Source organism: Bacillus rossius, chromosome 1 (genome assembly GCF_032445375.1).
Source record: "Bacillus rossius redtenbacheri isolate Brsri chromosome 1, Brsri_v3, whole genome shotgun sequence".
In the NCBI taxonomy this organism is placed as follows: Eukaryota; Metazoa; Arthropoda; class Insecta; order Phasmatodea; family Bacillidae; genus Bacillus; species Bacillus rossius.
The window spans coordinates 373473037-373500959 of record NC_086330.1 but is presented as its reverse complement, the minus strand read 5'-3'; the positions used below and the strand labels follow the sequence as shown (position 1 = coordinate 373500959).

General features: G+C 38.4%; 1 protein-coding gene across 1 annotated transcript; it reads left to right on the top strand.

Moving 5' to 3' along the window:
• The first annotated feature begins 39 nt into the window (after positions 1-39).
• Positions 40-27037, top strand: LOC134528492 (ATP-dependent RNA helicase Ddx1). Its single transcript, XM_063362149.1, has 14 exons — positions 40-478; positions 2628-2679; positions 4025-4212; positions 6575-6774; positions 8016-8258; positions 8944-9123; positions 11959-12096; positions 12278-12517; positions 16981-17173; positions 18613-18753; positions 19172-19342; positions 21404-21621; positions 23249-23369; positions 26471-27037. The coding sequence occupies exons 1-14, from the start codon at positions 463-465 to the stop codon at positions 26590-26592; spliced, it is 2223 nt and encodes a 740-aa protein (XP_063218219.1). The 5' UTR covers positions 40-462; the 3' UTR covers positions 26593-27037.
• The last annotated feature ends 886 nt before the right edge of the window (positions 27038-27923 follow it).

Here is a 27923-nt window from a genome sequence, read left to right as displayed (position 1 = left end):
ATAATTTGTAAAAAATACTTTCTTACGTTGTTTCTGTTCGAATCTAAAACTTTGTCTACACACACAATACCTTTAATAAACAGTAAAAAACTTGGACGACGAATTTCCAAATCATACTTTTATTAATAAACAAACATCGTTCTTTGTAACGAATACGCGCGCGCATGCGTGAAACATACGAAAGATGCGAGTAACGAAATGCATTCGTGTGTAACGTTTCGTTACTCGTTACTAGATGCCGCACCCGTTACTCAGTAACGAATACATACGGTTTGCTACAGCTCTAAAAGTACATTAAAAAAACATTTCTTCAACGATTGTGCGTGGTCCCTTTGTAACTGACTTTTCTATGGCTGTCGCCCGGCTTAATTTCTTTATATTATGCAGTAATTGTTATATTTTTTAAAGCAACGACGCTTTGGGTTTATCTCGTAACGTGTGAACTTCAACGCATATTTTAAAATGACAGCGTTTGAAGGTAAACAGTTATTTTTAAATTTATACACTATTGTGAGTAATATGTCTACTGCTTACACATGATTTTCTTTTGACAACTTTTTGTGTAACCTATATCAAAAGTTGATTCGGATTATACTCCCGGCATGGCAAACCCGGACTTTTCGTAAGTGGGGAACGTAGCTTACGTTTCCATAAAGTGGGTTTTCTTGGGTACTCGCCCCGCTCCTTTTCGCTAATTTTCTATTATTTTCACTGCTCCATTTGGTACGTTTTCCAAGGAAACAAGCGGATGTGGATTATTATTATTATTATTATTATTATTATTATTATTATTATTATTATTATTATTATTATTATTATAGCTGCAATTGGGTACAGAAGTGCCCGGTGGCAAGCATTCTCCTGTATACGAATACGTAAATCACGGATCAGAGTAATTATAAATACACCACCGTGGACACGGAAGTGTACTTATTAGGCCCGTTCTATAATGATACGGAAATGGAGCATGATCACGTAAACTAAGGTGGATTTCATCTTATCGTTTCTATTTTTACATTTCTACGTTGACGTTGAACAGGCCTCATCTGGTCACCGTTAATTATTTTGAATGGTTTCAGTGTCAATGGGACTTTAGTTCAATTTAGTTATTTTCCTTCCCAACATACATGCATGTCTGAGATCCCGCAGGGAGGCGTTCTGAGGTCCCAGTCAGTCACAGACACAAACTACTAGTGAGTGATGTGTGTTGTTTGAAGTTCTGGGAGGAGGAGGCATTTGTAAGGGAAATTGGAAAGGTTAGAGTGCTGGGCAGAATAGAATATCAGCAATTATGTATTTTTGCAAGGAAAGAGTTATAGGGATGGTGGAGTGCTCCTGAACAGGACATTATCTTGGAGTAGTTGGAGTTTAAGGATCTAGAGGACTGGAGAACAAGTTTTAGGGGCGAGGAGGGGAAAAAAGGCCATCCGTGAAGGTCGTAGACCTGCGGTGAGACACACTGCAGGTAGGAGGTATGTAGGAAGGCTGGTAAAGCTGTGTAGGTTGGTCATAGAGGAGGGAGTTTGCAGCGAGCTGGTAAACAGGGGTTTACAGGTAAGGAGAGACCATGGGTGGAAGCTCCAAAGGGCTTAGATGACAGAAAGAGGGTGACACTCTTTCTTAGTGAGGTCTGGTTGGGCATGGAACAATCATGAGGGGAAAGAGGTCAAGCAAAAAGGGTGCAAGATAGAAGGCTTAGTTTTGTGGTGTATTTGCGGAATTTCAGACTTCTCTATTTGTTCAACCACTGATACAACGGTTGTTATTGTTCATTCTGTAATTAATCCTTTTTGCATCTCCATTTGTTACATAAAATATTAAAATCAAGAAAGAAATTGAATGTTTTGTGATGCAAAACTGCATAATTACCAAAATATATTTTATTTTGAAAATATGTATGAAACTTTGCTGAATATTGTTCCTGTGAGAAATCATACTTTGTAACTTATCCAATTGTATTTTAATGTAAAAAATTAAAATTAAGTAAGTAGTTGAATATGTTTGTGATTTGCAACTGTACATTACCAGTTTTTTTTATTTTGAAGATATTTATTATAAAACTTTGATATAAACTGTATATGCAATAAGGAACAATTACCGTTTCATCCTCTGTTTTAATGTGGACCAATTTTTGCTGAATTGGTTTTGATTTAAACAAATCTATGTTATAAGCCATACCTTGTAACAGATGCTGGGCTTACCTCATTAACATACATATTTCTGTCTTACGAACGTTAACTTGTAGGTAAACATTTATTATTATTATAATGATTTAATTAATTTGTAAAGATAATTATGGCAAAGCTCGTGTAAATTTTTTAAAAAATTATGTATTTGCAGTCACAAAAATCTTTGAAATAAATTTTTGTAAACTATAAGTAAATTAAATTGATTGCACATGAGGAGTTTCAACGCCGACCGATGGTAGGTACTGGATCCATAAAGGCAGTTATTCCTGGGAGAAAATTGTGTTTTTACTGTTTCAGTTGGTATTCAAGAGTTTTGTCTTTTAGATTACTATGTTAAGGCTATGCCACAAATATATGTATGTAGTCCTTCATGTGTGTGCTTGCATTATTTGTGTGAACCTTCGTAGATTTCTGCTAATGACAATTTTCAACTTTCAGAAATGGGCGTTTTGCCAGAAATTGCCAAAGCTGTGGATGAAATGGAGTGGATGTGAGTCTTTCTGTGTAGTATCGTTATGTAGCCTAGTTTGCTTCTGTAACTAGTGTTACAGTAGCTCACTATTCCAGTTGATTCAAATACAAACTGAAACATTAGAAATTAGCAAATAAAATATATTTTTCACTTACTCAAATCTAGGAGAGTGAATATCGAATATACATGTAGGGAAATCCTCTCAACACATTCAGATTTTTTATTTTTGAATATTGCTTCAAAGTTCATTTGTACAAGAATATGTTATAGCAAGTGACGTCACTGAGACCTAAAAATATTTTAATCAAATATTTTAATTTATAGTATGCTTTAAATATTCTTTAACTTTGAATAGTTTCAGCCAATCAGAATCCTTTTTACACATATTACACATGTCTTTAGAAGCTCCACATGTAATGAATTATAACTTTATATAAAAGTAAATTGTAGGTATTCCATTGCAATAATTTAAATTCAAAAACTCGGTATGACATTGAAATTATATTTTACTTGTAAAATGTGCATTGCATGTTAAGATAATACTATAAATAATAGATATGTATGTTTGCACATATTAATATAATCATACAGTAATTATTAATATGAAGATAAATAACATACCATTTTTTAATGGAAAATATACTTCTATAATTTATCAGACCAATCTTCAGTTTGTGAAGCATTCATAACGAATGAAATTGTATTTATATATTGCTGACAATTTTTTTACAATGTGCTTATTTGGGTATTGAGTGATTTTGATTTAGTTCAAGACTTTACTGTTCTGGTGCAAGACTTCTCTTCAGGAGACTGACAAACATCTTAATATTGTCTCGTCTCAAGCCATTTGAAGTGAACATAGATTGGACGAAACTGACGTTCAGCCAGAGTAATTTTATTGTGTGATAGGACCTTGAAACTGTTGTACGATCAATTTTGACGTGATAACGTCTAAATAAATCGACGAACGCCGGCTGCACACACGAAAAATTGTCACGTTCCGCCTGAGCCGAGCGTGCAAGAACCGGCCAACCACCGTGCGAGAAAATCTTCTATAATATCAAACAGGTTAAGGCGGGCTTTTTAAACTAATCGTTCGTGATTATATTTAAAACAAATTATTAAAAATTAAATTTGCAAAAACTGTAAATAATATTTGAAAATTAAAAAGTATGCAATTTTTTCATCAATGTTTTCCTATGACGTTATCACGTAAAATTATCGTCCGTAAACCGACTTTACAGACAAACCCCCCCTTTTTTTACTATTAAAAGAAGGATGGTCCGCTTACAAGTTGTAATAACCTAGACGTTGCCCAGGAGTACGGGAGACTGTCGGGGTTGGCAGCCGTGGCTTGTTGCAGGCTGCCCACGGACGTGCAGGCGGAGGCCATCCCGCTGATCCTGGGCGGGGGCGACGTGCTCATGGCCGCCGAGACGGGCAGCGGCAAGACGGGGGCCTTCTGCCTGCCCATCATCCAGATTGTGTGGGAGACGCTCAAGGACTTGGAGGCCGGCAAGGGCGGCGGCTCCAAGGTCGTGCCGAAGACGTGTGAGTGGCAGTCAGTCACTCGCTTGCGTCGCGTGACCGTACCGTTCCTGCGCTTCGACAAACAGCTAATATCATGTTCGCAGCCTTTCACGGCCATTGTCTGAAGTAGCTTGGCTTCTGGGTTGTAGCCGTGTTCTCGGCGAATAATTCACCGACGTTTCGGTCTACATTGCAGTCGCCATCACCAGGGAGGAGCAGTTACCTACAGTAGGTAACTGCTCCGTGATGATGGCGACTGCAATGTCGACCGAAACGTCGGTGAATTATCCGCCGAGAACACGGCTACAACCCAGAAGCCAATCTACTTCAAACCGTTTATATGTTGCAAACACCAGTCATTTTAAAATTAGGAAAATAATTATCGTTAACATATATGCAAAATCTAGTGTAGTGGCAAGGAAAGAAGTGTTAATGCTATATAACATATATATGCTCTCATATAACATCCTCGAAGGCTTGCAAGAACTAAAAGTTAAAATAAGTAGAAAATTTGAAAATGGTATCTCATACAAACAAACACAAATCACAATCTGTTTTATCGAATTTAACCCCTTGATTACATATGACACCACTAAAACTTGAAACTGGAGCCATTGTTGTCGCACAATATCAGGGTTATATTTTCGGACTCCCGTTGAAAATGTTAGTATGGGGCTAGTTATGGAACAGAATTTTTCATATCTCATAGCATCATAGGTAGAGGGAAAATATTATGGTGTTGTTATGAAACAAATTTTGTCATTAAAATGAGTGAATTTCATCTTTACATAGTTTTCACACATCTCACTAGATGGCAGGAGTAGCAATGTACCGACACACATCCTGTGGTGCAGAAATATCTAGAGCTACATATTGGCAACTTTTTTTTTGCTGGTTCAGTATTTAATTTATATGCACCAATAAAAAATTGCTTGAGAAAAACGTTAATAATTATCTTCCACTAGAGATTATATCAATAATAACAAATAAATAGGTAATATAATACAGCAGTAGCAACACACCAAAGCCATTGCAAGTTATGCATGTACTATAAAGGTCAAGGGACGTAACCCCCGATTGACAGAGGTGTTAAAAGAGTGTGTAACTCGTCATATGTGGGTTGAGTTATAAGTAGAGACCGGAAAAATTCGCAAATTCATTTCGCCATAGGCTAAAATACAAATAGTTATACCTCAGTGCTGCCTCTGCTATTGGCTCACAACTCACCTGGATGACTCTGGGCCAATGAGAAACACCCGACCAAAGCCTTATAGAATTCCAGGCTGCTACGTTGGGACGTCTCACAAGACAGCAGCCAATGAGTGGGTGACATTTTACCGAGTTTACGTATAACTATGGAATTCATCCTGCAGGTCATTGAACCCGCGAATTTTTCCGGTCCCTAGTTATAAGTGATGTAGGGCTGCAAAAGTGGTAGCAACTACCTACGGTCTTGTGCAAGGGGGGTGAGGGAAGGGAAGGGAAGACTGCTTGCTGTCACCGGCAAGTTTGTAGACTTATTTATAAGTCACACAGGGTGCTGATAGCATCTATTCATGGACTTAAAGTGAAGTTAGAGAATGGTGGTTGCGTGTTGGTCGCTGGCAGCATACAACTGCATTTTACCTGGAAGTAAATCGTATTTACACCGGGAAATGTTTAAGCTGTTATCGATACGGGTTAATTTACCGAGAACTGTGCAGAACCTATAACTGACACATCACCATCATAAATATATGAAATTACTCAAATTGTGGCATAGGTATGTCCACAGTTTAGAGTTATCATTTGAGATTTTCAAGATGGCGGGAAATATGACATCAGCAGAATACTGAAGGCTTGTAGTTGGCGAAACTGAAGCAGATTTAAGGAATTTTTAACACATTTAATAAAAGAAGTATTTGTAGGCTAAAAAAGGACTTTTTATCAAAAGCCAAGGGTGAAGTAAGGGAAGTTATGTTGTTGGGACTTGAAAACCTATCTAACGGTGGGAAGTGTAATTTTCGCGAATGTTCTCGTGAAGGGGAAAAGTTTCAGCAGTTTCACGCAGGGGTGCAACAACTAAATTTCCAAAGGAGGGGCAATATACCTTTTTATAAAGAATCATCGATCCCCCCTATTGTAGGGGGGGGGGGGGGGGGGTCCGGGGGTCCTCCCCCGGGAAAATTTGTATTTCAAGGTGGAAAATGGTGCTATTTAAGCAGTTTTATTATCTAAAAATTGAGTACACAGAACTTTCTTTGCCCCCATTTGCCTTCACTTCAAGGTTTCAGAGGGGGGGCAAAATACCCTTGCCCCCCCTGTTGTTGCGCCCCTGGTTTCACGGATCTGTAAAGTGAAGCGTGTGGCGGGCAGGAGCGACGGTGCTTGCCCGTGCCCCCAGCCCCGCACTGGACGCTGAGCTTCTTCGACCGCGGGCCGGCGCTGGCGGTGACCCCCGACGGGCTGCGCTGCCAGTCGCGCGAGCAGAAGGAGTGGCACGGCTGCCGCGCCACCAAGGGCGTGCAGGGGAGGGGCAGGTACTTCTACGAGGCCACCGTCACCGACGAGGGCCTGTGCCGCGTGGGCTGGTCCACTGCGCAGGTGGGTCATTTCCCGGCGACACAAGCGGAAACATTTATACATAACATTAATTATAATTGCTTTGATTAATTTTTGTGGTTGATCTGCCATTTTTTTTTTTAATTGACAACGTCTAATAAATCTATGAACGCCGGCTGCACTCACGAAAAAGTGTCCCGTTACGCACATTATTCCGTTACACTGTGTCCTGTTACACTGTCAGCGAGTGCAGTAATAATAGGTTATGTTACAACTGACTAGAAAATTATGGTGATTCATATAATTGATTACACTTTATTTATATGAAAACATGTCATAATTATATTTAAACTTTAAAGCTAAACGCCAGTTTTTAAAGTTAATTATAAGTCATCTACACGGGGTGAACTGTTTCGTCGACTGTTTATAAAGTGAGTGAAAAGTTAATGTGGTTTTCATTGCTTATTACAACAACAATTTCGGCTATAAAGGTTAATTATTCTTGCATTTTAAAAATCTGATTACTAGTATAATTTCAAGTATTTATTTTTTTATTATTAAAATAAAAATGATTCAATTTTATTCATAAAAGTATGCAATCATTTCATCAATGTTTTGTTATGAAGTCATGTTAAACTATCGTCTGTAAACCGACTTTACAGACAACCAATTTTTTTTTTTTGTAAGTTCAAAGTGTTAAAACTAAAATTACTGAGATAGTATTTCATACAACTTGAACACCAAACTTGATTTTTTTTTAACTTAATAAATTTAAATTTCCTTTCTACGTTGGAACATTGGTTATTTATGCCTCTTTGTTTCGGTCCTCCCTTTGTTGAATTGCTGAGAATTCGTGAGCAAGTAAATAATTGTAAGAGAAAAATATTGTCACTTCAGGTTTATACAATTATTAACGCTTAAAAAAAAAATGGCAAAATGCCAACGCTATATAATGTGTTCACATTAGAAAAAATATGGCTTTGTACGTAATAAATGATAAATCTCAGAATTTTGTTTTGATTTGTATAATTTTGCTGTACAATTTATCATCCTAACCAAACTAGCTGTGTGATGAATTTATTTATGTAAACATAATTATGTTGTTTGGCATATTTAAATAGAGTCCTTAAACCCAACTTACATAAATGGTTAGTCCCATTAATGATTTACTGCTGTTGCTTGTGTTTAAAGCTTAGCAACAACTCAGCACCCAAGTGTGTGTTGGTAGGGAATGTGGAAGTAGGGTGTTCAGGCCGGAACCTGATCACTCGGGGTGGTTCCAGGCGAGTTTGGATCTTGGCACGGACCGCTTCGGGTTTGGCTTCGGCGGCACGGGCAAGAAGTCCAACAACAAGCAGTTCGACAGCTACGGAGAGGCGTTCGGGATGCACGACGTGATCGGCTGCTACCTGGACCTCGACAGCGGCACGATAAAGTTTTCGAAGAACGGCGTGGACCTGGGAGTAGCCTTCAGCATTCCTCAGCAAGTCCGGTCGTCCACGTTCTTTCCTTCCGTCGTGCTCAAGGTAATAACTTCCTTTTGCTAACCCGCCATCGTGGGTGATTCGAGTTCTCGTGCAGTTGTTTGTGATGTGTTTTCTGTAGACTTTCATATACTTCACAATGAGTTGAGTTTTCTGTAGCAAATTTTGCTGCCAGATATGTTACTTGATATCTGCTATGTGTAAAGTGTCTGGAAAAATATACATAACTAAACTTTTTGTCGTACGTATTGCCGTAATGGTCACTGGCAAGAAGTCAAGTTTCTTTCATACAAATATGATTTTATAATCTTATTTTCTAAATATTTATTCATAAAAGTCTGACTTATCAAAAAATAATAAAAACAAACACTGAGGTTAAAAGAGAGCATTAAAGAAAAAATAATCTTGGATGGATAAGCTTTCAAAACTTTTGTTATTTATAGCATATTTAAAAATAAAAGGGCTTCTCACTTGATTGATAGAATGTATAATGATAGGCTGTCTTTACTTTTTGTCCAGTAAAATTTTTTAAAGTTAAATCATTATTGGAGACCTTTAGAAGGATAATTATTGTTGACAATTTTTTTTTTTTTTGCTAACATTGTGGACTCGTTTACTGGTTATTTATGTGTGCTCTTGTAGAGTTGGGTGTTTACTTACTAAGGGTTCTGAATGCAGGATGAACTGTAGCTATTCTGGAAACTCCAACGTTGTTTGTTCTGGATAGAACGCGGAGATGTTGTTCAACTTCGGGGCCCAGCCCTTCAAGCACCCGCCCGGGGACGGCTACCTGCCGCTCTGCGAGGCGCCCAAGGAGCTGGTGAAGAACAACGACGTGGGGGCGGACGGGGGCGGCGCGACGCCGGGCAAGCTCCGCTCCAACGCTCCCCAGGCCATCATCATCGAGGTGAGGGCGCTGACCTCTAGCTGTAGGGGGCCGGAGGTGGTACATAAGCTGGGATGGGTAGCCTCAGCCTCTGTGTATAGCTAAAAGCTCTAACGCTCTTCCCAGTTGCGTATGCGGCGTATCCGCATCCATGCCCATGGGGGCCCCAGGGCGGTAGGGCCTATCGGCTAAGAGCGCTGGGTTACGAAAGAAAAGGGGGGGCAACCCCTGTGACAGTCTATGTCTCCACGACTTCGTCTAAGAGCTCAGGACGCAGCCAACTGTCTGGTCAGCTGAGTGAGGCAGGGGTATACTGGGATGGGTAGCCTCAGCCTCTGGACATAGCTGGATCTCTAACACCTTTCCTGTTTCACGTATACGGCGTGTTATTGATGACAAACATGTGTGGACTGTATCGAGATGGTTTTAACCGACGATGCAACATAAATTACACGATAGCATCAGCCCGCACCATTGCGACCTACCGCCATAAAGCAGATGAAAACGGACTGTTTTTTTGTTTCTCACTGCAGCGATGCCACTCACGGTTTGTGGGACGCCAACCCTTGCAGTGTTCCAAACATGGTGCTAACTGTAAAAAGCTGGGGCGCGGGTGATTTAAACTGTGTCTTATCACTTGGTCCAGTACAAGTGCCAACAAAGTCAACTCACAGCACAGTTCTATATACAAGAGTTCACGCTAAGAAGAGGGCTGGGTTACCAAAACAAAAGCAATCCCTTAAACAGTTTACTTTCTGTCTCCACGGCTACAGGGCTCTGTATTGAAAAACCATGACAGCATCAAAGTCATTTCCCGGTAAAACAAATAAAAACATTTATATATGACTTAATTTTCATTTCTTACTTTGATAAATTTTGGTGTGGTTGATTCAGTTTACTTTACTGTCTCCGCGACTAACTGGGAGCACTCAGCCGATACTGCTTTATTTGAATGAAAACATAGAATTCAAAAACTAGGGGTGGGCCACTCATTTATTCAAATACTCAAAATACCATCAAATCCTCAAAATTTGAAAGATTAATATTTGAGGAAAAAAGATCTAAAACAAAATATTTGAATAAGGGAAATTCTGAAATTCAAAACACTAATACTTGTGTGGTTAAAAAGGACTACATATGTTATTAATCCCTACTTAAGCATGCCTTGTTTATTTTCTGACAGTTCTAATATTTTTTAACTCTCATTTCTGTAAAATGTGGTTAGCTGATAATGCATGAGGTTGTTTAGTAATGTTCCTGAATAACCATGAAAAATCTGTATTTATTTTTGATAGTTTTCTGTAAATTTAACTTTCTCTCTGTATGTAGCAAAAAATAAAAGCCCTACACATAAATAATCCTAAAAAAATCCTGAACATTTGCAGAATTTTTTTCCCAGTCAGACAGCAAAAAAACTTCAATGATTGGAAAATTTCCCCAATTTCAGGATCCCAAACAGCCCTAATTGAAAGTAGCTCTTTATTGGCTTTTCTCTAATTGGTGCTATCAGGAATTAACCAAAAAATTTTTGCTAATTAAATTTTACGCTTAAGGCTTGGTTATTATATACCATGTTGGACATTTCATTTTCGTTTCATCACTTTTAGTTAAGGAATTTATCTGTAAATTTATTCTGATAGTGCTCTTGCATTGTGTGTTTCATTTTTTTATTTCCTCTACAGATATTTACCAAGTATATAACAGTAGTAAAAAAAATCACACAAATGCTCATTCATAATCATGGTTGGCTGAATTAAACCACAATGGTTTAAACCATGGTTAAATGTCTTTAATTCAGCAGCCTACAGTTCAGCTGTTCAAATTGCATTTTACGTTTCATGGCTGCTTTAATTTTTTTTTTTTTAAAGAATTAAGATGCTCATCTGTATTTTTTTCTTTTTTACATAGCAGCCTATTTTGAATTGTTTTAAATATTGTGTTATTGTAGTATGTAATATTATGCAATGAAATATTAATGTGTTAACCTTTCTATGATATTCCCGGCAAAATCGCCAAATCATCATGGCCATGGTCCCAAATGATTTAAGCCTTTCACTGAATTCATTTTTTATTTTCAAGCAAGATCCCAAGTTTAAAATTAGTACAGTAAACTCCCCATTATCCGCGGGCGAATCATCCGCGCATGCTACGATAAAATACAGCACATATGTAAATCTGTATTTTATTACAAGTGAGCAGATTTGAACTCTACTGACGAGTGTATTGTGTGCAGTATACAGTAAAACGCCACAGGCCTTCTCGGAACTCGCGCAGTAAGCTGGCATGCGTTGCTATTTGTGTCTCTGTCGCACTTTGTTTCTAGTGGTATGGTTGAGCACTTTAATGTTTACATTACTGAAATTTTTTTATTTATTTATTTGGTATTTGTCACATGCCCACCAACAGTCATAGACTTAAGTGGTGGGCACTACATGTAATAACAGGAACACAGTTATCGCTACCAGTGTATGGATTCCCACCTCTGTCGGTACCATAGGAGGAAAACATCTACAGATGGCCAGCAAACGAGAGCAAGAGTACCACACACTAGCAGTGAAATGTATTGTGTGTTAATTATTCAGTAAAATATTAACATTTTAGCATCATTTAAAAATGTTTACTGTTAATTGTAACTTTTACTGTTCATAAATGTTTAGATTTTTAAGTTGAAATTAATTTTTTCCTTTTTTGTTTCCCATTTTCGGCTCTTTTGCGGATTATCCGCGATTTTCACCATCCGCTGTGGCCCTGCCACTTAATTCCGTGGATAGTCGGGAGTGTGCTGTAGTTGGTTCATCAAGGCATGGCTGCGTCGTCGTGGAAGTGCTGTGTACGCTGATGTCTGGTCGCCTGCAGCCGTCTCGAGAGCTGGCCGAGCAGACCTACAACCAGATCCTCAAGTTCAAGAAGCACCTGGACAACCCGCGGGTCAAGGACCTGCTGGTGATTGGTGGCGTCAACATCAAGGACCAGATCAGTGCGCTGAACACCGGGGTGAGTCCCTTGTCGTAACTCGAGGGTGGCGTGATGGTGACAGCGATAGCTCAGCACTGAAGATTGGCGGGCTGCTGTTAGTCGTCTGACGTAACCCCTGAGGGGTTGATGTGGTCTTGATGCTGATGCTTATATCTCCAGATGCAATGATAAAGACACTGGGGGGCGGTGTGGTGGGCAGGTGGACATCGTGGTGGGCACGCCGGGACGCATGGAGGACCTCATGTCGGCGGGGCACCTCTCCCTCACGCAGTGCCGCTTCTTCGTGCTGGACGAGGCGGACGGCCTGCTCAAGCAGGGCTACACGGAGCTCATCGAGCGCATGCACCGCCAGATACCCAAGATCACCTGCGACGGCCGCCGCCTGCAGATGATCGTGTGCTCGGCCACGCTGCACGCCTTCGAGGTCAAGAAGATGGCGGTGAGCTCCCGTCGTGACACGCAAATTTATCATGAATATTTTGGGGTGTTTTTTGTTAACAATGCATATTTTTTTCACTTTGTAAAACATGGTAGCTTGGCTTCTGGGTTGTAGCCGCGTCATTGGCGAATAATTCACAGACATTTCGGACGACATTGCTGTCGCCGTCATCGGGTAGCAGTTAGTTACCTGGTGAATTATTCGCCAAGGACACGGCTACAACCCAGAAGCCAAGCTACTTCTGACAACGGCCATGAAAGCGCGAACATTATTCGTAAAACATACTTGTAGTTGTAACTAGTGATGGGTTGAATCTAGGGATGGGACGAATCCACATTTTGGTCGAATCCGAATCCTTGTTCGAATCCTCAGTGTTTGTCATCGAATCTCGAATCCCAGTCCCACACTAACCTTCACCACATGTTATTAAAAAAAAATCCCACATTTATTTTAAAAAATTAAATAGGCCTATGTATTAAAAAAAATCACATGTGTATTAATAAAATTATAAAATAAGTGTATAGTGTATACACCTGATATAAAATAGAGACAAATAACCTCAAAAACCACACACGTAAGTTTGCATCTGTCTAATTCTCTGTTAAATTAATCCTTCCTATGTTTTCAATAAAATACGTTTGTATAACAGACACCATTTAAAAAAAGTTACGTTTTTTTCTGCAATGTTATATTATTGAAGGTTGGAAATGATAGAGTAGTTATGCTAATTGACCAAATGCAGCGTAGTTTATCTTATGTTTGTGCCATTTCCGTTACCTTTATAATATAGTTTAGGTATACAATTTTCTAGAGCTGGACGAACCTCAGTTCTCTGGTTTCGAACCGAGCCGAACTGAACCTCATACAGAAATAATTGTTTTGAATTAAAATGAACCGATGAGCAGCATTTTGGTCTAACTGAGTGGTGAGAAAGAAAGGTTCTCAAGCCATATGTAAAATTAAAACCTTATATAGCTTAGCTTATATACAGCGAAACCCCTTATTTACGTTACCGTTATTTACGTTTTCCCGTTATTTGCACTATATTCTTCAGGTCCCGTTTGGTTCCCATATAGTCCAATACAATACTTTCACGCGAATTACGTCTCAAAAATCGAATCAATCCCGCTATTTACGTCACGAACAACCATAAACAACCAGAAAATACCGTGGAGCTAGTAGGCAATGAACATTTTAAATAGCAAAATATACATATTTTATAACATGAAAAGTTGCTTTTATTTCTAAACATGTAATAATTTAAGCCTAGGCGTGTAAAAGTACGAGTAATTATAGCAGGAGACAATCTAAAATGCACGAGGGAAAAACGTAAACTCATGAATGTACAAACATGGCTGCTTGTAAGTTCTGATACTGTATTTATGTCACAACTTAGCCGAAATACTGGTACGAGACATAAACTTCACAAGATAAAATGAGCGGTGTCTTGGTAACTGTTTTATACGTCTTTTATAATTTGGGAAGTATTGTACAGTTGACGCCATATTTTTTAAACTAACCATTTATTTCTGGGGATCGTAAATAATTAATTATTGGTATCAAGACATCATGATAAACGTAAACTTGAACATGTCACGGCAGCGAGAAAACTGGTGCGTATACCAATAAACTGGTATTAGAACTGGATAAAATTGGTACACGGGAGGTGGAGCTTATATTTTTTTCCGCTAAGCTCGCATCTATTGGTTGGCGGCTGATGGCGTCATGAGTCTGGGCGGAGCATAGAGTGCGCATGCGCCGCCGCGTCGTTACAGCAGCTGACCGAGTACAATGACCTTTCTCCGCGTTTGGCGCGCTATTGACGGTAAATATTCATCAATTTGCGGCCTTTTCTTAAAAAATTTTTTACTGTGAGCAATGTGTATGTAGCCCGTATTTGTTATAAACCCTGCCGGTTGCAACTGTATTTATAATTTGGAGAGGCAAATAATCTCCTTGAACAGCCAAAAAAGCAAGCAGAAGAAAATTTCAAATTTATTTTTTAGGAAGTAATCAGAAAAACATTTTGGCTTTCATTCTTTTTTTATTTTCATTAAATGTGGTAAATTAATAATTGATTAAATACTAAAGTAAAATTTGTTGTTAGTGTGTTTGTACCTGCATTGTAGTATGTGCTATTAAACAAAAGGAAAAAAATTCTAAATAAGGTAAACTGTACTCCTTTTTATGCTTTTCCCTTTATTTACACTTTCCCGCTTTTTACACTTTTTTACTTTGTCCCCATGAAAAGTGCAAATAAGGGGTTTTGCTGTATATACCAACTTTTAATTTATGAAGAAGTTCCAGCATTTTGGTCTTTAACTGAGTGGTGAGAAAGAAAGATTCTCCAGCCATATGTAAAATTAAAACATTATATCGTGAAGAAGTTACATCTAAATTTCAAAAAGACTATATTCCTTTTTAAGTGTACAATAACCTTCGTTTAAAAAAAAATATTATAAAGATGACGAACATTCAGCATAAGGCCACATAACATATTTTTGTGGTAGACATAACCTAACATTTTTAATAAGTAAAACTTTTTAATAGGACATCAAAAAAAAGGCGAATGTGAATTAAGTTACCTATCTACATTACAAAACCCGCTGACTGCAGTTGCTGTTTTCTTGGAAGAATGCTGCTCGTTAGAAGAAACTTTAGACGTTTTTTTTGGGGTGGTTCTGGATCATCCGGGTCGTCATTATCTTTTCTCCATTTGGAAAACTTAAACGACGTTAGCCTGCTCATCGCAAATCACCTCAAGAACAATAATATTATAAACGTAACGTAAAAAGTGTGGTTTAAAAAATTTGCGTAGGAAAAAAGAAAACACGAGAAATAATGAAAGCTGCCGCGACTACGCTAGTCAAATTAGTACCGTACTGTAAAATTTACTGGACCAGTACTTTTAATACACAAGATTAAATTAATATTTTCATTACCTGACTGTTATAACCAAAAAGGCCAAAGAAAATAAATACATCCCAGTAATTTAAAATACGTAATTTACGTAATCATTTCCTACCGCATTTGTCTTGTGTTAACTTGATCACGTTAGTTTTGCCGAAATACGAGAGTTCTCGTACATGCGCTTTAGTTTAACGTATGGGGTACGCAATTTTTGGTGATTTTACAACACTTCTCGTACACGCACTATAGTTAAAGGTATAATATACAATACCTTTGGCATTTGTACGATAGTTTATATTACGTAGTACGACAAATGCATACAAAATTCTCTAAAGTAATCAAAAAACAAAGCGCGCCCATATGAAAAAATGCTATGCGAGTTATGCGACGATTAATAATTTTTATTTTATTTTGTCTGAGCTTGAAACTTTGAGGCGACGATTATGCGATAAAAGTCGGAATATTACAAGTAATAGAATTTTGTTGAGCTGTTTTGTGAATGGTCTCTAATGGGGGTTAGAAAATTAGAAAAACGTAATTTTTTTTAAACGAACTTTCGGTTTTTCGAATATATTTTAAGAGGTTTCGAACCGAACCGAACGTAAGGGTTCGGTTCGGTTCGAAATTTTCAAACTTCGCCCAGCACTACAATTATCAGTTAGTACCTAAAACTCTTAAAAACCCACCTCGAATCCCACCTCGGATCCTACGAATCCTCGAATCCATAGGATTCGGTATATTCGACGAATCCAAGATTCGAAAATCCCATCCCTAGTTGAATCCAAATATTGTCAAACCTGAATCTGGAACTAAATTCTTAGAACTGCCTCGAATCTGAAAATAGATCTCAAGATTTTGGAATAAAATAATATACAGTAAAACCCTATTAAGATAATCCCACTCAAGAAAATTTCCTACGTAATATTTTAAAAACATTTAGCTCTTGATCAATTAATACATTCACTTTTACCCTTTTAATAGGTTTTCCTTCTTAATAAGCCTGAATATCTAAGTACCTTGAGAATCTTCTTAACTGGATTTACTATGGGAAACACAAAGAAATTTTTGAAGAACCATTCAACCCAATAAATTTTTTTATTTTTAAAGTAAAAAAGAGCACGTGTAACTGAGTACGTTTGTTAGAAGTGATACTTCTTTGGCGATTCAAATATATCATAAGGGGTAGAATGGCAGAGAGAGAGAGAGAGTTAGAGACTATTTTCTAATAATGATTAATTAAAAATAAACATTACTCACTGTTGAAATAATTCGCACCATGAAGAAAAAATTGTGTGTGTTACCGTTGCTTCAAACAATAAATTCTTCTGTTTGTAAAATGCCAAGTATCTGAACGAAATATGAAATTCGTGACAGGTAGCACTTACTATCTATGTGAGTGGGTAATGCGTAGGAAACAGTAAGAAGTGAATGTTTGATTGGTGAGGAGGTCTTGTTTGCAAGTGGACAGCAGACGGGTGTGTGTACTTGAACCACGGACCAGCCAACGAGAGAGAGAGAGAGAGCTGGAAAGAGCAGTGTGCGTGTGCCTGCAGGAGCGGCTGATGCACTTCCCCACCTGGGTGGACCTGAAGGGGGAGGATGCGGTGCCCGAGACGGTGCACCACGTGGTGGTGATGGTGGACCCCCAGAAGGACACCAGCTGGCACAACTACCGGTCACGCCCCCACATCCAGACGGACGGCGTGCACGCCGAGGACAACGTGCGCCCGGGCAACAACACAGCAGGTCCGGTCGCGCTTCCCTCTGTCGATCCCGTCATTGTGGTGCAGAGACCTGGGTCGCTCTGGAAGCTCACGTGCCCATTGCTTATTTCTAGCATCTGAATCTCAAATCAACCTCTCGTGACCAAATCTGTGTGTCGAGGATAAAAAATAAAATTGGGGTACGAGAGGTGAGAAATATTAGTTATTGATGTTAAAACATTATCTTTGAAAGATTTGTGGATGGGAGTGCATGACTTGATGTAAGTTTTTGGACATACGCCATTGCTAAGCATTCTTATAGGTCCAAAAACTTACATCAAGTGATGTTAAAACAGTTTACTTTTTAAATGTTTAACTAAGTTTCCAAAAGCAATACTAATTGTAATTTTATTTGTAAAATTACAGTATCAAATGTGCAATATCTTGGGGAATTGTAATGGGATAGATGTGAAGAAAAAATAGACCTTGTAAACTTTGGACTTGTCAGTGCTGAAATTTTAATTTACTACATTTCCTCCTATATTTCTCGTAGAATCTTTTACCGTTAATCTCAAATCTTAAAAATACTAAAGATTCAATGGCGAATAATTCACCAACGTTTCGGTCGACATTGCATTCGCCATCATCAGGGAGCAGTTACCTACCTCAGTAGGTAACTGCTCCCTGATGATGACGACTGCAATGTCGACCGAGACGTCGGTGAATTATTCGCCGAGGACGCGGCTACAACCCAGAGGCCAAGCTACTTCAGACAATGGCCGTGAAAGCCTGTGAACATTATTTACTAAAGATTCAAGTTCGTAAATCATTTATAACACAACATTCAGGACTGTAAAGTTCATGGCAGGAGGGAAGAATTTCACAATAACAAAAAATCATGGAATTTGATCAGTTTTAATCATGTATTTCGCAATACTTGAATTTACAGAAAATGTACGCATATTTACACTACTTAAGTGCTATTTGTTAAGTTAACCTTCTGCTTGAATTTCTAATATTTTAATTCAGGAAGATATTAAGATTGGGAATGAGATTTGAATTGAACATGGAATCTAGGGAAATTATGGAATCGACCCATCCCTTTTTTAAATGTTATTGATAAGAGTTCTGGTTCTCTGTTCTTAGAAATTAATATAGATTTTTATGAACGAGTAATTGTAATTGATTTAGTAAAAAAAATGTGTTTATACTGTATGGTTTGTAAGGACAAACAATACTTTTAAAGGATTTCTGTAAATAAATGTGTATCTTAGATAAAACTGTAAACAGTTTCAGAATATTTAGTATTGTAATTTTGATAAACTATTGAAGAATTCTCGCCCTACAACTCTGTATGATGAAGCTATCATGGAACACACACGGGAAGGCAACATTGTCTCATAAATCGATGCTTGCTGGTGTTGGTAGTTGGTACAGGAATGCGAACGAGGGGTTAGAGCGGGTTGTGATGGTTGTTCCCAGAGACACTCTCCGAGGCGGTGAAGCTGCTGAAGGGTGACTATTGCGTGCGCGCAATCAACGAGCACAAGATGGACCGTGCTCTCATCTTCTGCCGCACCAAGCTGGACTGTGACAACCTCGAGAACTTCCTGCTTCTGATGGGCAAGTTTCTTTTGAGGAAACAAAAGCGTTTTACTACAAGTAGCTTGGAACTTAAACCGAAAAATTCTTGCTTCTGTAAAGTTAGAAAAAAAATTTGATTAAGTCATTTATAAAATAAATTTTACAGAGCAGACAAAATAACACTGCAGTTACGACTTGGAATCTGCCTTTAGAAGTGTCGCGTGTAAAGTAAGCAGAGCTGTTTTTTATTGGTTTATAGAATAGCATCATTCAGTGAAACAGTTTTCAGTTCCAGCTAATCTTGAATTGTATTATTCATTCGAAAATTTTTGAACTGTAATGTGTGTTGATGATGCTATGGTTGTGGCGCGACAGTGCCTCTTGAGGGCTCGTTCGCTGAGACCACGCAGCTGTACCCGTCGGTGGTCACGGTGGTGGCTCCTGTGCCGTGGCGCAGGTGGCGGTGCGAAGGCCCGCAACAACCAGTACCGCTGCGTGTGCCTGCACGGCGACCGCCCGCCCCAGGAGAGGAAGGCCAACCTGGAGCTGTTCAAGCGGCAGGAGGCCAAGTTCCTCATCTGCACGGACGTGGCTGCCCGCGGGCTGGACATCACGGGGCTGCCCTTCAGTGAGTGCTCCCTCCGTCTCGTCTCGTCCCGTCTCGAGTGCGCTCTGTTCGGGCCAGGATTCACGCTTATGATGGCTCAATGTTCTCACGGAGTAAATTAAATAAATATTTGGAACCGATGTCGTTATCTGTGTCGCAAAACCTGTCAACTTTCGAAGTCTGGATGTTTGCTGAATTATTTGTCAAAAATATCTTACGTTATCGTGAGCAATATAGTTGAAATAGTTTAATTACTTGGTTTGTGACCAGTCTTAAAATAGTATTTAATTTTATTTACTGCCCAGATGTAATATAGGATATAGGTATCAAAATAAAAATAACAGTCACATACTAATGGTACTTAAAGTTGTGCCTACACAAATGATCAAGAGATATTTGTGCATCTTGTTGCTTCCTCCTGTTTTTTTTTTAGAAATATGCTGAGGTTATTTAAAATTTGTGAAGAATGTGTTTTTGTGTTATTTAGTTTATTAATGATTTAGTGGTGTAGTATGTAATTTGACTAATTTCTTCTTGAAACACTATTGAGGCTCAAATTCCAGAAATGCTTACAAACTGTGTAATTTGCCATTGTTGAGCACTTTTCACATCTTAGTTGAAAAACCACGCCATGCCTACAGAGTGCATCACTTATACCATTTGTGAACACTATGCACTAGAGAACTGAGGAAGTGGGTTTGCCATGTGATGTATGGGTAGCAGGTACCTGTGGAATGTGATACATAATAATAAACAGAAGCCACAACCAAAAACTGACATGGTGATTTGACACGTGAAAGACTGGAGGATATCATTTGCAGAGTAAAACAAAAATAAAAAATAATCTTACGTGAAAGAAACTAGACTACCGGATGGTGCAACAATTTTTTTAAATTATTTTCTTTTATGCAGCCCATAGCTATCTCATAATAGTCGCACTTGCATAATCATAGCACTGTGATTTTAGGACGTCAAAATTTGGAAAACAAATTCTTGCATAAATGTCACATGATGTTTTTGGTCCCGCTGTTAGATTCAGAGCGCTTTGTGTAGGTGGTAGGCCTGTGTGAATACCGTGTTTTCTCGTATAATCGTCACACATTTTATTGTAAAATCAAGTTTGAAAAGTAGGGGTGAGATGATTATGCAGAAAAAAATTTTTAGGTAAAGTTATTCATAAAAACTCAACCCGTTCATGGAAAGTGCATTTATTTTAAAAAGATGGAGTATACAAGAGCACGCGAAACAATTTATATTAATAATTCATTAAACAAAGACCTTTCTTCAACTTTAAATTAAAAAACCAAATCTGTGACCCGAACGCAAGCGACTTGTGACGTGAACTAACGCGTAACTATCGTCGTAGTACATACTTGCCACAAAAGAATGCGGGCTATCAGATGTAGTTAACTCAACTCTCGACAGAGAGTGCGCGTTGCATGCAATCGGCGAGATATCGATATTCGACTACGTGCGTGCGCTCTATAAGGACAGCAACATAACCAAACACGAATGATGCCAACTAGTGCTGGCTACATGTTTATAAGCGGTACACCGCGACGACGCAGGCGATCAGATAAAGGAAATAATGTTTAAAAACGTCTTTAAAAGAAAATTTTCACGTCGGGCAACTTTGTATTTCCGTTAATTAAATAAGTAAGTGGTAATGTCCGAATGAATATTAGATTTAAACTTTAAAATACATTGTTTTGTACGGAAAAGACACACACACCACGGCGACTCAGACGATCAGATAAAGGAAGTAACGTTTAAAAAAAGTCTTAAAAAGAAAATTTACACGTCGGACAACTTCGTATTTCCGTTAATTAAATAAGTAAGTGGTCCGAATAAGTAATAGATTTCTACTTTAAAATACGTCGTTTTATACGGAAAAGATGCCTACACAAAGCGCTCGGCATCTAATAGCGGGACCAAAAACAACAAGCGACGTTTACGCCATAATTTTTTTTTATCCCAATTTTGACGGCCTAAAATATAGGTGCAACGATTATGCGCGTGGGACGATTATGCGATAAAAGAGGGTGTCAGACAGCCAGCTGCACTGCGTCGCGTGTGCCGCAGTAATCAACATGACGCTGCCCGACGAGAAGTCGAACTACGTGCACCGCATCGGGCGGGTGGGGCGCGCGGAGAGGATGGGGCTGGCCATCTCGCTGGTGGCGACGGTGCCGGAGAAGGTGTGGTACCACGGCCAGTGGTGCCCCTCGCGCGGCAAGAAGTGCTTCAACACCAACCTGACGGACAGAAAGGGCTGCTGCATCTGGTACAACGAGCCCAACGTGAGCGGCGTTCCAGTTCCTCCCCCAGTTCACGGCAGGCTTCTGCCAATAGCCATCAATAAACTATTCGCCAATACTGTTTTTTTATTCAAATTACAGTGAAACCTCTATTTAACAAATCTCAAGGGACCAAAATTTGTAGTGTTTGTTGTAAAGGGGTTTGTTAAATAGAGGTTTCACACGATATATTTCTAGTCACCATAAAGCTTCACATAAATGGCTAGAACTGTCTTTCTGACTGTTTAATACGATATGAGGAATTAAACATGAAAAAGTACATAGAATACACTTGTTTAATGGCCAACCATTTGATGCTTGGAAATTATCAATTCCCATCCCCAGTGCTTCCTGGCATGCCTTTGTTGATGTTTGATGCCCTAGCCTCCATTAACAAGTCAAAAAGTATCTTGTCCAAATCATCATTTTTACATACTTTCACACGTTTTCGATTTGTCCCTACCAGAGAAGCGTTGTTTTCAATCTGTTCCCGGTTGGATAATATGGTCGAAAGTGTAGACGCCGGGATGTCGAAACGTTTAGCCATATCACTTTTTTTTCCACTTTCATCAACTGCATTTAAAATTTCTAATTTTATTTTAACGTTAATCTGTCGCCGCTTTTTAGGATTAGAATTCATTTTACAGTAGTAACGTGTTGATTTCCGTAACTACGTTTGGAAATACATAAATAAACAACAGTGAAAACTGAAAAAACGGAAATTGTACTACACGATAGTTAAAAATATTTTCGTGTGCGCATCTTTAACCATAGAAACGCAAAATACACTAGTTGTTCGTCTTGCCAGAGCGATGGTACGAGAGGTTTCCGCCACTAGCGCTAATTGTACCCGCCATTTTGAACAAAGTGTGGCATGTATACACGACGTGTGTTATCTATGATGCTTTCTATATTTATTGCCTTCCGCGATGTTGCTTATTATTTTAAGGTTATACGCACGTATTTTTAAGCAGTGAATGCAAAAAAATTAGTGGATGTCTTGTAGGAGATGTTTATTTTTGCGTGTTTTTCAAAAGCGGCAGTTCGTTGTAAAGGGAATTTCACTATTTCGGAACAAATAAAATTCGGTATTTAGAGGTTAAAACAGCATTGATCTTATAGCGGTTCGACGGGACCAAAATTTTATTTCGTTGTATGGGGTATTTCGTTAAATAGAATATTCGTTAATGGAGGTTTTACTGTATTATGAAAATATTTTATAATCAAATAATAACTAGGGGTATTCGAATCCATACGGTCATTTCTAATTTATCCATATTGTATTATGCAGGAGATTGTATTATGCAGCAGTAGCGGATACAGAGGGGGGGGCTAGGGGGCTCAAGCCCCCTCCAAAACCATCTGGGTCCACTATTGTTTTAGTGTTTGCCTTGATAAAGCCTAGCCTCAGCTGGGTCAAGCCCCTCCCAAACCAAAATCCTGGATCCGCCACTGTTATGCACTAATGTCTAGAGTGAGTTTTTCTGTATGTATTAACTGAATTTAGCTGTTAAGAATCTAAAAAGAAATTTAAAAATGAATCGTCACCCAATGGTTTTTGTCGTGTGTAGTTAAAGGCATCCAGTTTCCCCGGATTCTAAAGGTAGTATGTATTTTCGAATGTTGGCAGTACCTGGCGGAGATCGAAGACCACCTGAACGTCACGATCCAGCAGGTGGACGCCGACCTGAAGGTCCCGATGGATGAGTTTGACGGGAAAGTCGTGTATGGACAGAAGAAAAAGCAACTAGGTAAAGCCAGTTGACGTAAACCGTAAACGTATGAGTTGGCAGTACGTATACATACCTGCCAACCTTTCCGATTTTTCCGGAAGTCTTCCGAATTATAACTGCTCTTTACGATTTTCCGAAATTGTCTGAATTCTTCCTATTTTTGTAATTAAAATAGCTTCGCGGTAAAAAAAAGTCGGTGTCTTCCAAATCGATTCAACATTCATGTCGATCGATGTATCGCGTGTTGTGCTCATGACTATTGATTGTTTTTTTCTCTCCATTACACAGTTCTACAGAGAGTACGTCGTCGCTTGTTTGACGGTTATTTAAGATATGTGATTTTGATTTATAATTTACGAGCTGCTATTACGTATTAAAATTTTAATTTCAAATACATTTAAACTGGCAAAATACGTTGTGGTCAACGAGTGCAACGTGAAACAACTGTTTACGAATTTGTTTACTTTGTTACGGGCTATTGCCGTTGCCTCGTTTAGGCGTTTGTGACAGGTTATGAAGCACAAACTTTCTGCATTATGTTTTCAAAGATGAGTACGAAAAAACAATATTATTACCAGACATTCCGTGATACATATAGTGCAGAGTTTCCATGCATTTTAAATTCTGACAAAGGGGAAAGGTTTGGATTTTGTAAGATATGCAGATGGGACATCAACATATCGCATGGTGGTAAAAGTGACATCAGCGTGCACATCAAACGTGCGAAGCATTTATCCAACGTAAAATGCCAAGAAGATAATCACAAACTTTCAAGGTTCTTTGTTAAATCTGGGGGTGCAGATCTAGACATTACGCGATCTGAGTGTTTATTTACTTCGTTTTTGATAGAGCATAACATTCCTCTAGCGGCCGCAGATCATGCAGGTGCGCTTGTCAAAAAAATGTTCCCAGACTCGGAAATTGCCAAGAAATATGGATGTGGGCGTACCAAAACTTCTGCTATTATGAAAGAGATGGCTTCGGATGCAAAATCCGGAGTAGAGCAGTACTTAAAAAGTTGGCTGTTTTCAGTCGCAACTGATGGTAGCAACGATACTAGTTTTCTGGCAAAATTCTTATCGGAAGCCAAGATATATTCTGTGAGTTGTATTCTTGTGTGAAATATTGTGCTGATCTTCAAGTATCACAGTCAAAATGTAACACACAAATATTTTTTAATGTAGCTATAGCTTATTTGATAGTGGGTGATTTGTGTAATTTAGTTGTATTTTAGCAGTACAAGTCTGCATTGTAGCCATATATGTAATTTTTTTTGTCGAAATTGGTAATTTTATTTGTGTTTAATAATCTTCCTAATTCAGATTTTCATAGGTTGGCAGGTATGCGTATAAGTTGACTGTTTTTTAAGATATAAAATTAAAGGGTTTTGACTTGTGCTGTCCACCGAAACTGTAGGCAAGCAATTCCTCGTTCTTTCCTCGCCCTCTCTCTTTGTGCCGTCTTCAGTAGCACCTGGGCTCAGAGCTGCGACACCCGTCTCGAAACACTCCCGACTGCCTCATTCACGCCCTTGAAGCAGGCAAAGTGTTGACGTCCGCGCGCTCCCGAGACACTGCTGCCTTGTGGTGACCCTGACATTCCCCTCACCGAGTGCAGGGGCAAGCATCGTGAATGCATACCGATATCGGTTTATCACATTCGAAAAAGATTTTTTTCAGGGAAAATGGAAAATTAGTCAGTACTAGGAACTAGAGCTGTTCTGATGCACAGAATTTTACCAATTTGCCAATTCAACTGTTGCTCTGATTCACAAATTGATATGGAGAAAAAAACATTTTGGTTAAAACAGTTTAGAAAATTTAATAACCCACAGAAAATGTCTCGGTTCTTAGAAAAGCTTGCAAAGCAAATGCACATGTATTTTAGGTTTAGGTATCAAAAGTTAATTAAAAAAATGAAATGAATGGGATTTAAAAAAAAAAAAACGGGAGTAATATGAGTACAAAAACACGTTATTGCTTGCCTACATTCGCTGTTATAATATATTTTACAATAAACAACTCAACATAATTTACACTAGCTCACTATAGAAAACATTTAACTAAACTAGCACGGATCTTGGAGTAGAAATGACAGTAACAATACATATTTGTAGACAAATAATTATTGAAATTAGTGCTTAAACCTTTCAGTATGCATTGTTTTATAGTTATTGTTTAATGACAAGAAATATACATCTTACATTCGTGAACTTTAAAATTGTAACGACAAAATATGAAATTCATAAGTAGCATAAATAGGTGATCATGAAATGCTTTACATTCTTGTTAGAATTTATGCAAATTGGAATCTGGTAGTAAATTTTTCATAAGTATCTCACTGCGAAATGTCGTTTTGGCTATCATGGTTGCAAATACTGCGTATTTTTTGACATGACAACATCTAATAAATCTATGAACACCGGCTGCACACACAAAAAAGTGTCCCGTTGTCACATTGTTCCGTTACGCTGTGTCCCGTTACTTTCATTATTCCGTTATGCTGTGTTCCGTTACGCTGTCGGCGAGTGCAGTAATAATAGGTTATGTTACAATTGACTAAAAAATTATGGTGATTCATATAATTGATGATACATATTTGATTATTATTTATTAATATGAAAACTTGTTCATAATTATATTTAAACTTTATAGCTAAACGCCAGTTTTTAAAATTAATTACAAGTCATCTACACGTGAACTGTTTCGTCGACTGTTTAAAAAGTGAAGTGAACAGTTAATGTGGTTTGCATTGCTTATTACAACAACAATTTCGGCAATAAAGTTTAATTACTCTTGCATTTTAAAAATCTGATTACTAGTATAATTTCAAGTATTTATTCTTTTATTATTAAAATAAAAATGATTCAATTTTATCGGTAAAAGTATGCAATCATTTCATCTATGTTTTGTTATGACGTTGTCACGTTAAACTATCGTCCGTAAACCGACTTTACAGACAGCAAATTTTTTTTTTCATTCAGCTAGTAATGAGCAAAGGTAGCAAGGTAACGATGTTAGTGATGGGCAGAAGTATTCCTGGCTCCTCTACGTGCCGTGCATGTAGGTGTGCCGCGGAGTGGTGAAGGCTCCCGTGCCACGAGGGTGTGCGTGTTGCAGGCTCGCAGTACGAGAACCACGTCACGCAGATGGCGCCGGTGGTGAAGGAGCTCTCCGAGCTGGAGAGCCAGGCTCAGCTCCTGTACCTGAAGAGGCACAGCAAGACGTCGCGCAACCGTTGATCGCGTGTTTACGCGACTGTTTCCTCCTGACTGAACCGTAGATTCCCTGCAGAGCATGCAATAAAGCATATTCTTCCGATTTTGCTTAGTTTCAAATCCCAAGTAGATAATTTGCTTCAAAATGTACGACCATAAGACTGTTCAGTAAGAAATATTTTGTATAACTTTTCATCCAGATGGAAAAGAAATCATTTGTGGCCAATGTGCTGGATTTTTTTTTTTGTTTAATTTATCTTATATGTTCTGATATTATTTTATAGTAAATACAATTAAAATAAAATGGAAGTCTTATTAAATCAAGGAAAATAGTGATATTTAAAAAAAATTATGCACAATCTTTCGTTTTACATCCTAAATTCTATGATTGTTGCTACAATGATTTACCAGTTATGTAATGCTCAAGTCATGTGAATTAAAAAGTCATGTGTATTAAAGCAACTGATGTCTTTTTTTGATGGATTAGTATTTGGCATGTATCAAACCCCAAAACCCTAAATGTATGTCAATATTAGGCCATGCGAATATTTGAATTTTCAAATATAAAAATGAATATTTTATTATTCATATTAGGTTGGATTTTGAATACTAACACTTTGTAAAAACGAATATTCAGTCGTTTACAAATACGGCTGTGCGGGATCTCGAAAGTCTGGAATAAATTTTGGATCACAGAAGATTTTCTCGTTCGGCGGGGACAAAATTTCCATTGGATATTTGTAATGTATTAGGCTTATTTTTGTAGAGTTTTTATCTACATTAGCCACGTAAATTTTTAGAAGACTAATATAGTAAAGCCATATTTAACAAAGTAATTCGGAACCATTACTATCACTCGCGTCAGCTAAAGTATTTTACAAAGAAGAGAGTTCAGCAGATCATTAAAAATAAATTAGAACTGATGGTAGCATACTGATAAGGTTAAATACATGTCCATAAAAGTCTAAACACTCAGCTGGTGTTAAAGTTGACAGATTTCAGACCAGAGGGTAGAAACATGGCATGCCAGCTCTGTGATTAGTTTCGTTCAGAACGGGACGGCAAAGAGTTAAAACTTGTATATATTTTGTGGAAAACAACTGGTCGCATTCTCACCACAAAGACTCCTAAAGCCTAGCAACCGATGACATAAACAGTGGCTGTTCAGAAAGCAAATATGTATGGTGGTTGGTCGTCTGGGAGGGTGGCGAAGAGGGGAGGGGTGTCCTCCCCAGCAGCCAGTAAAGAGAAGCAGAGAAGCCAGTCAGTAACTCATCTGCACCTCTCCTTCATCCTGCATCTCTCATCTCTCATCTGTCAGCCTGTGACTCAATTAAATATTTTGGTACTCTAAA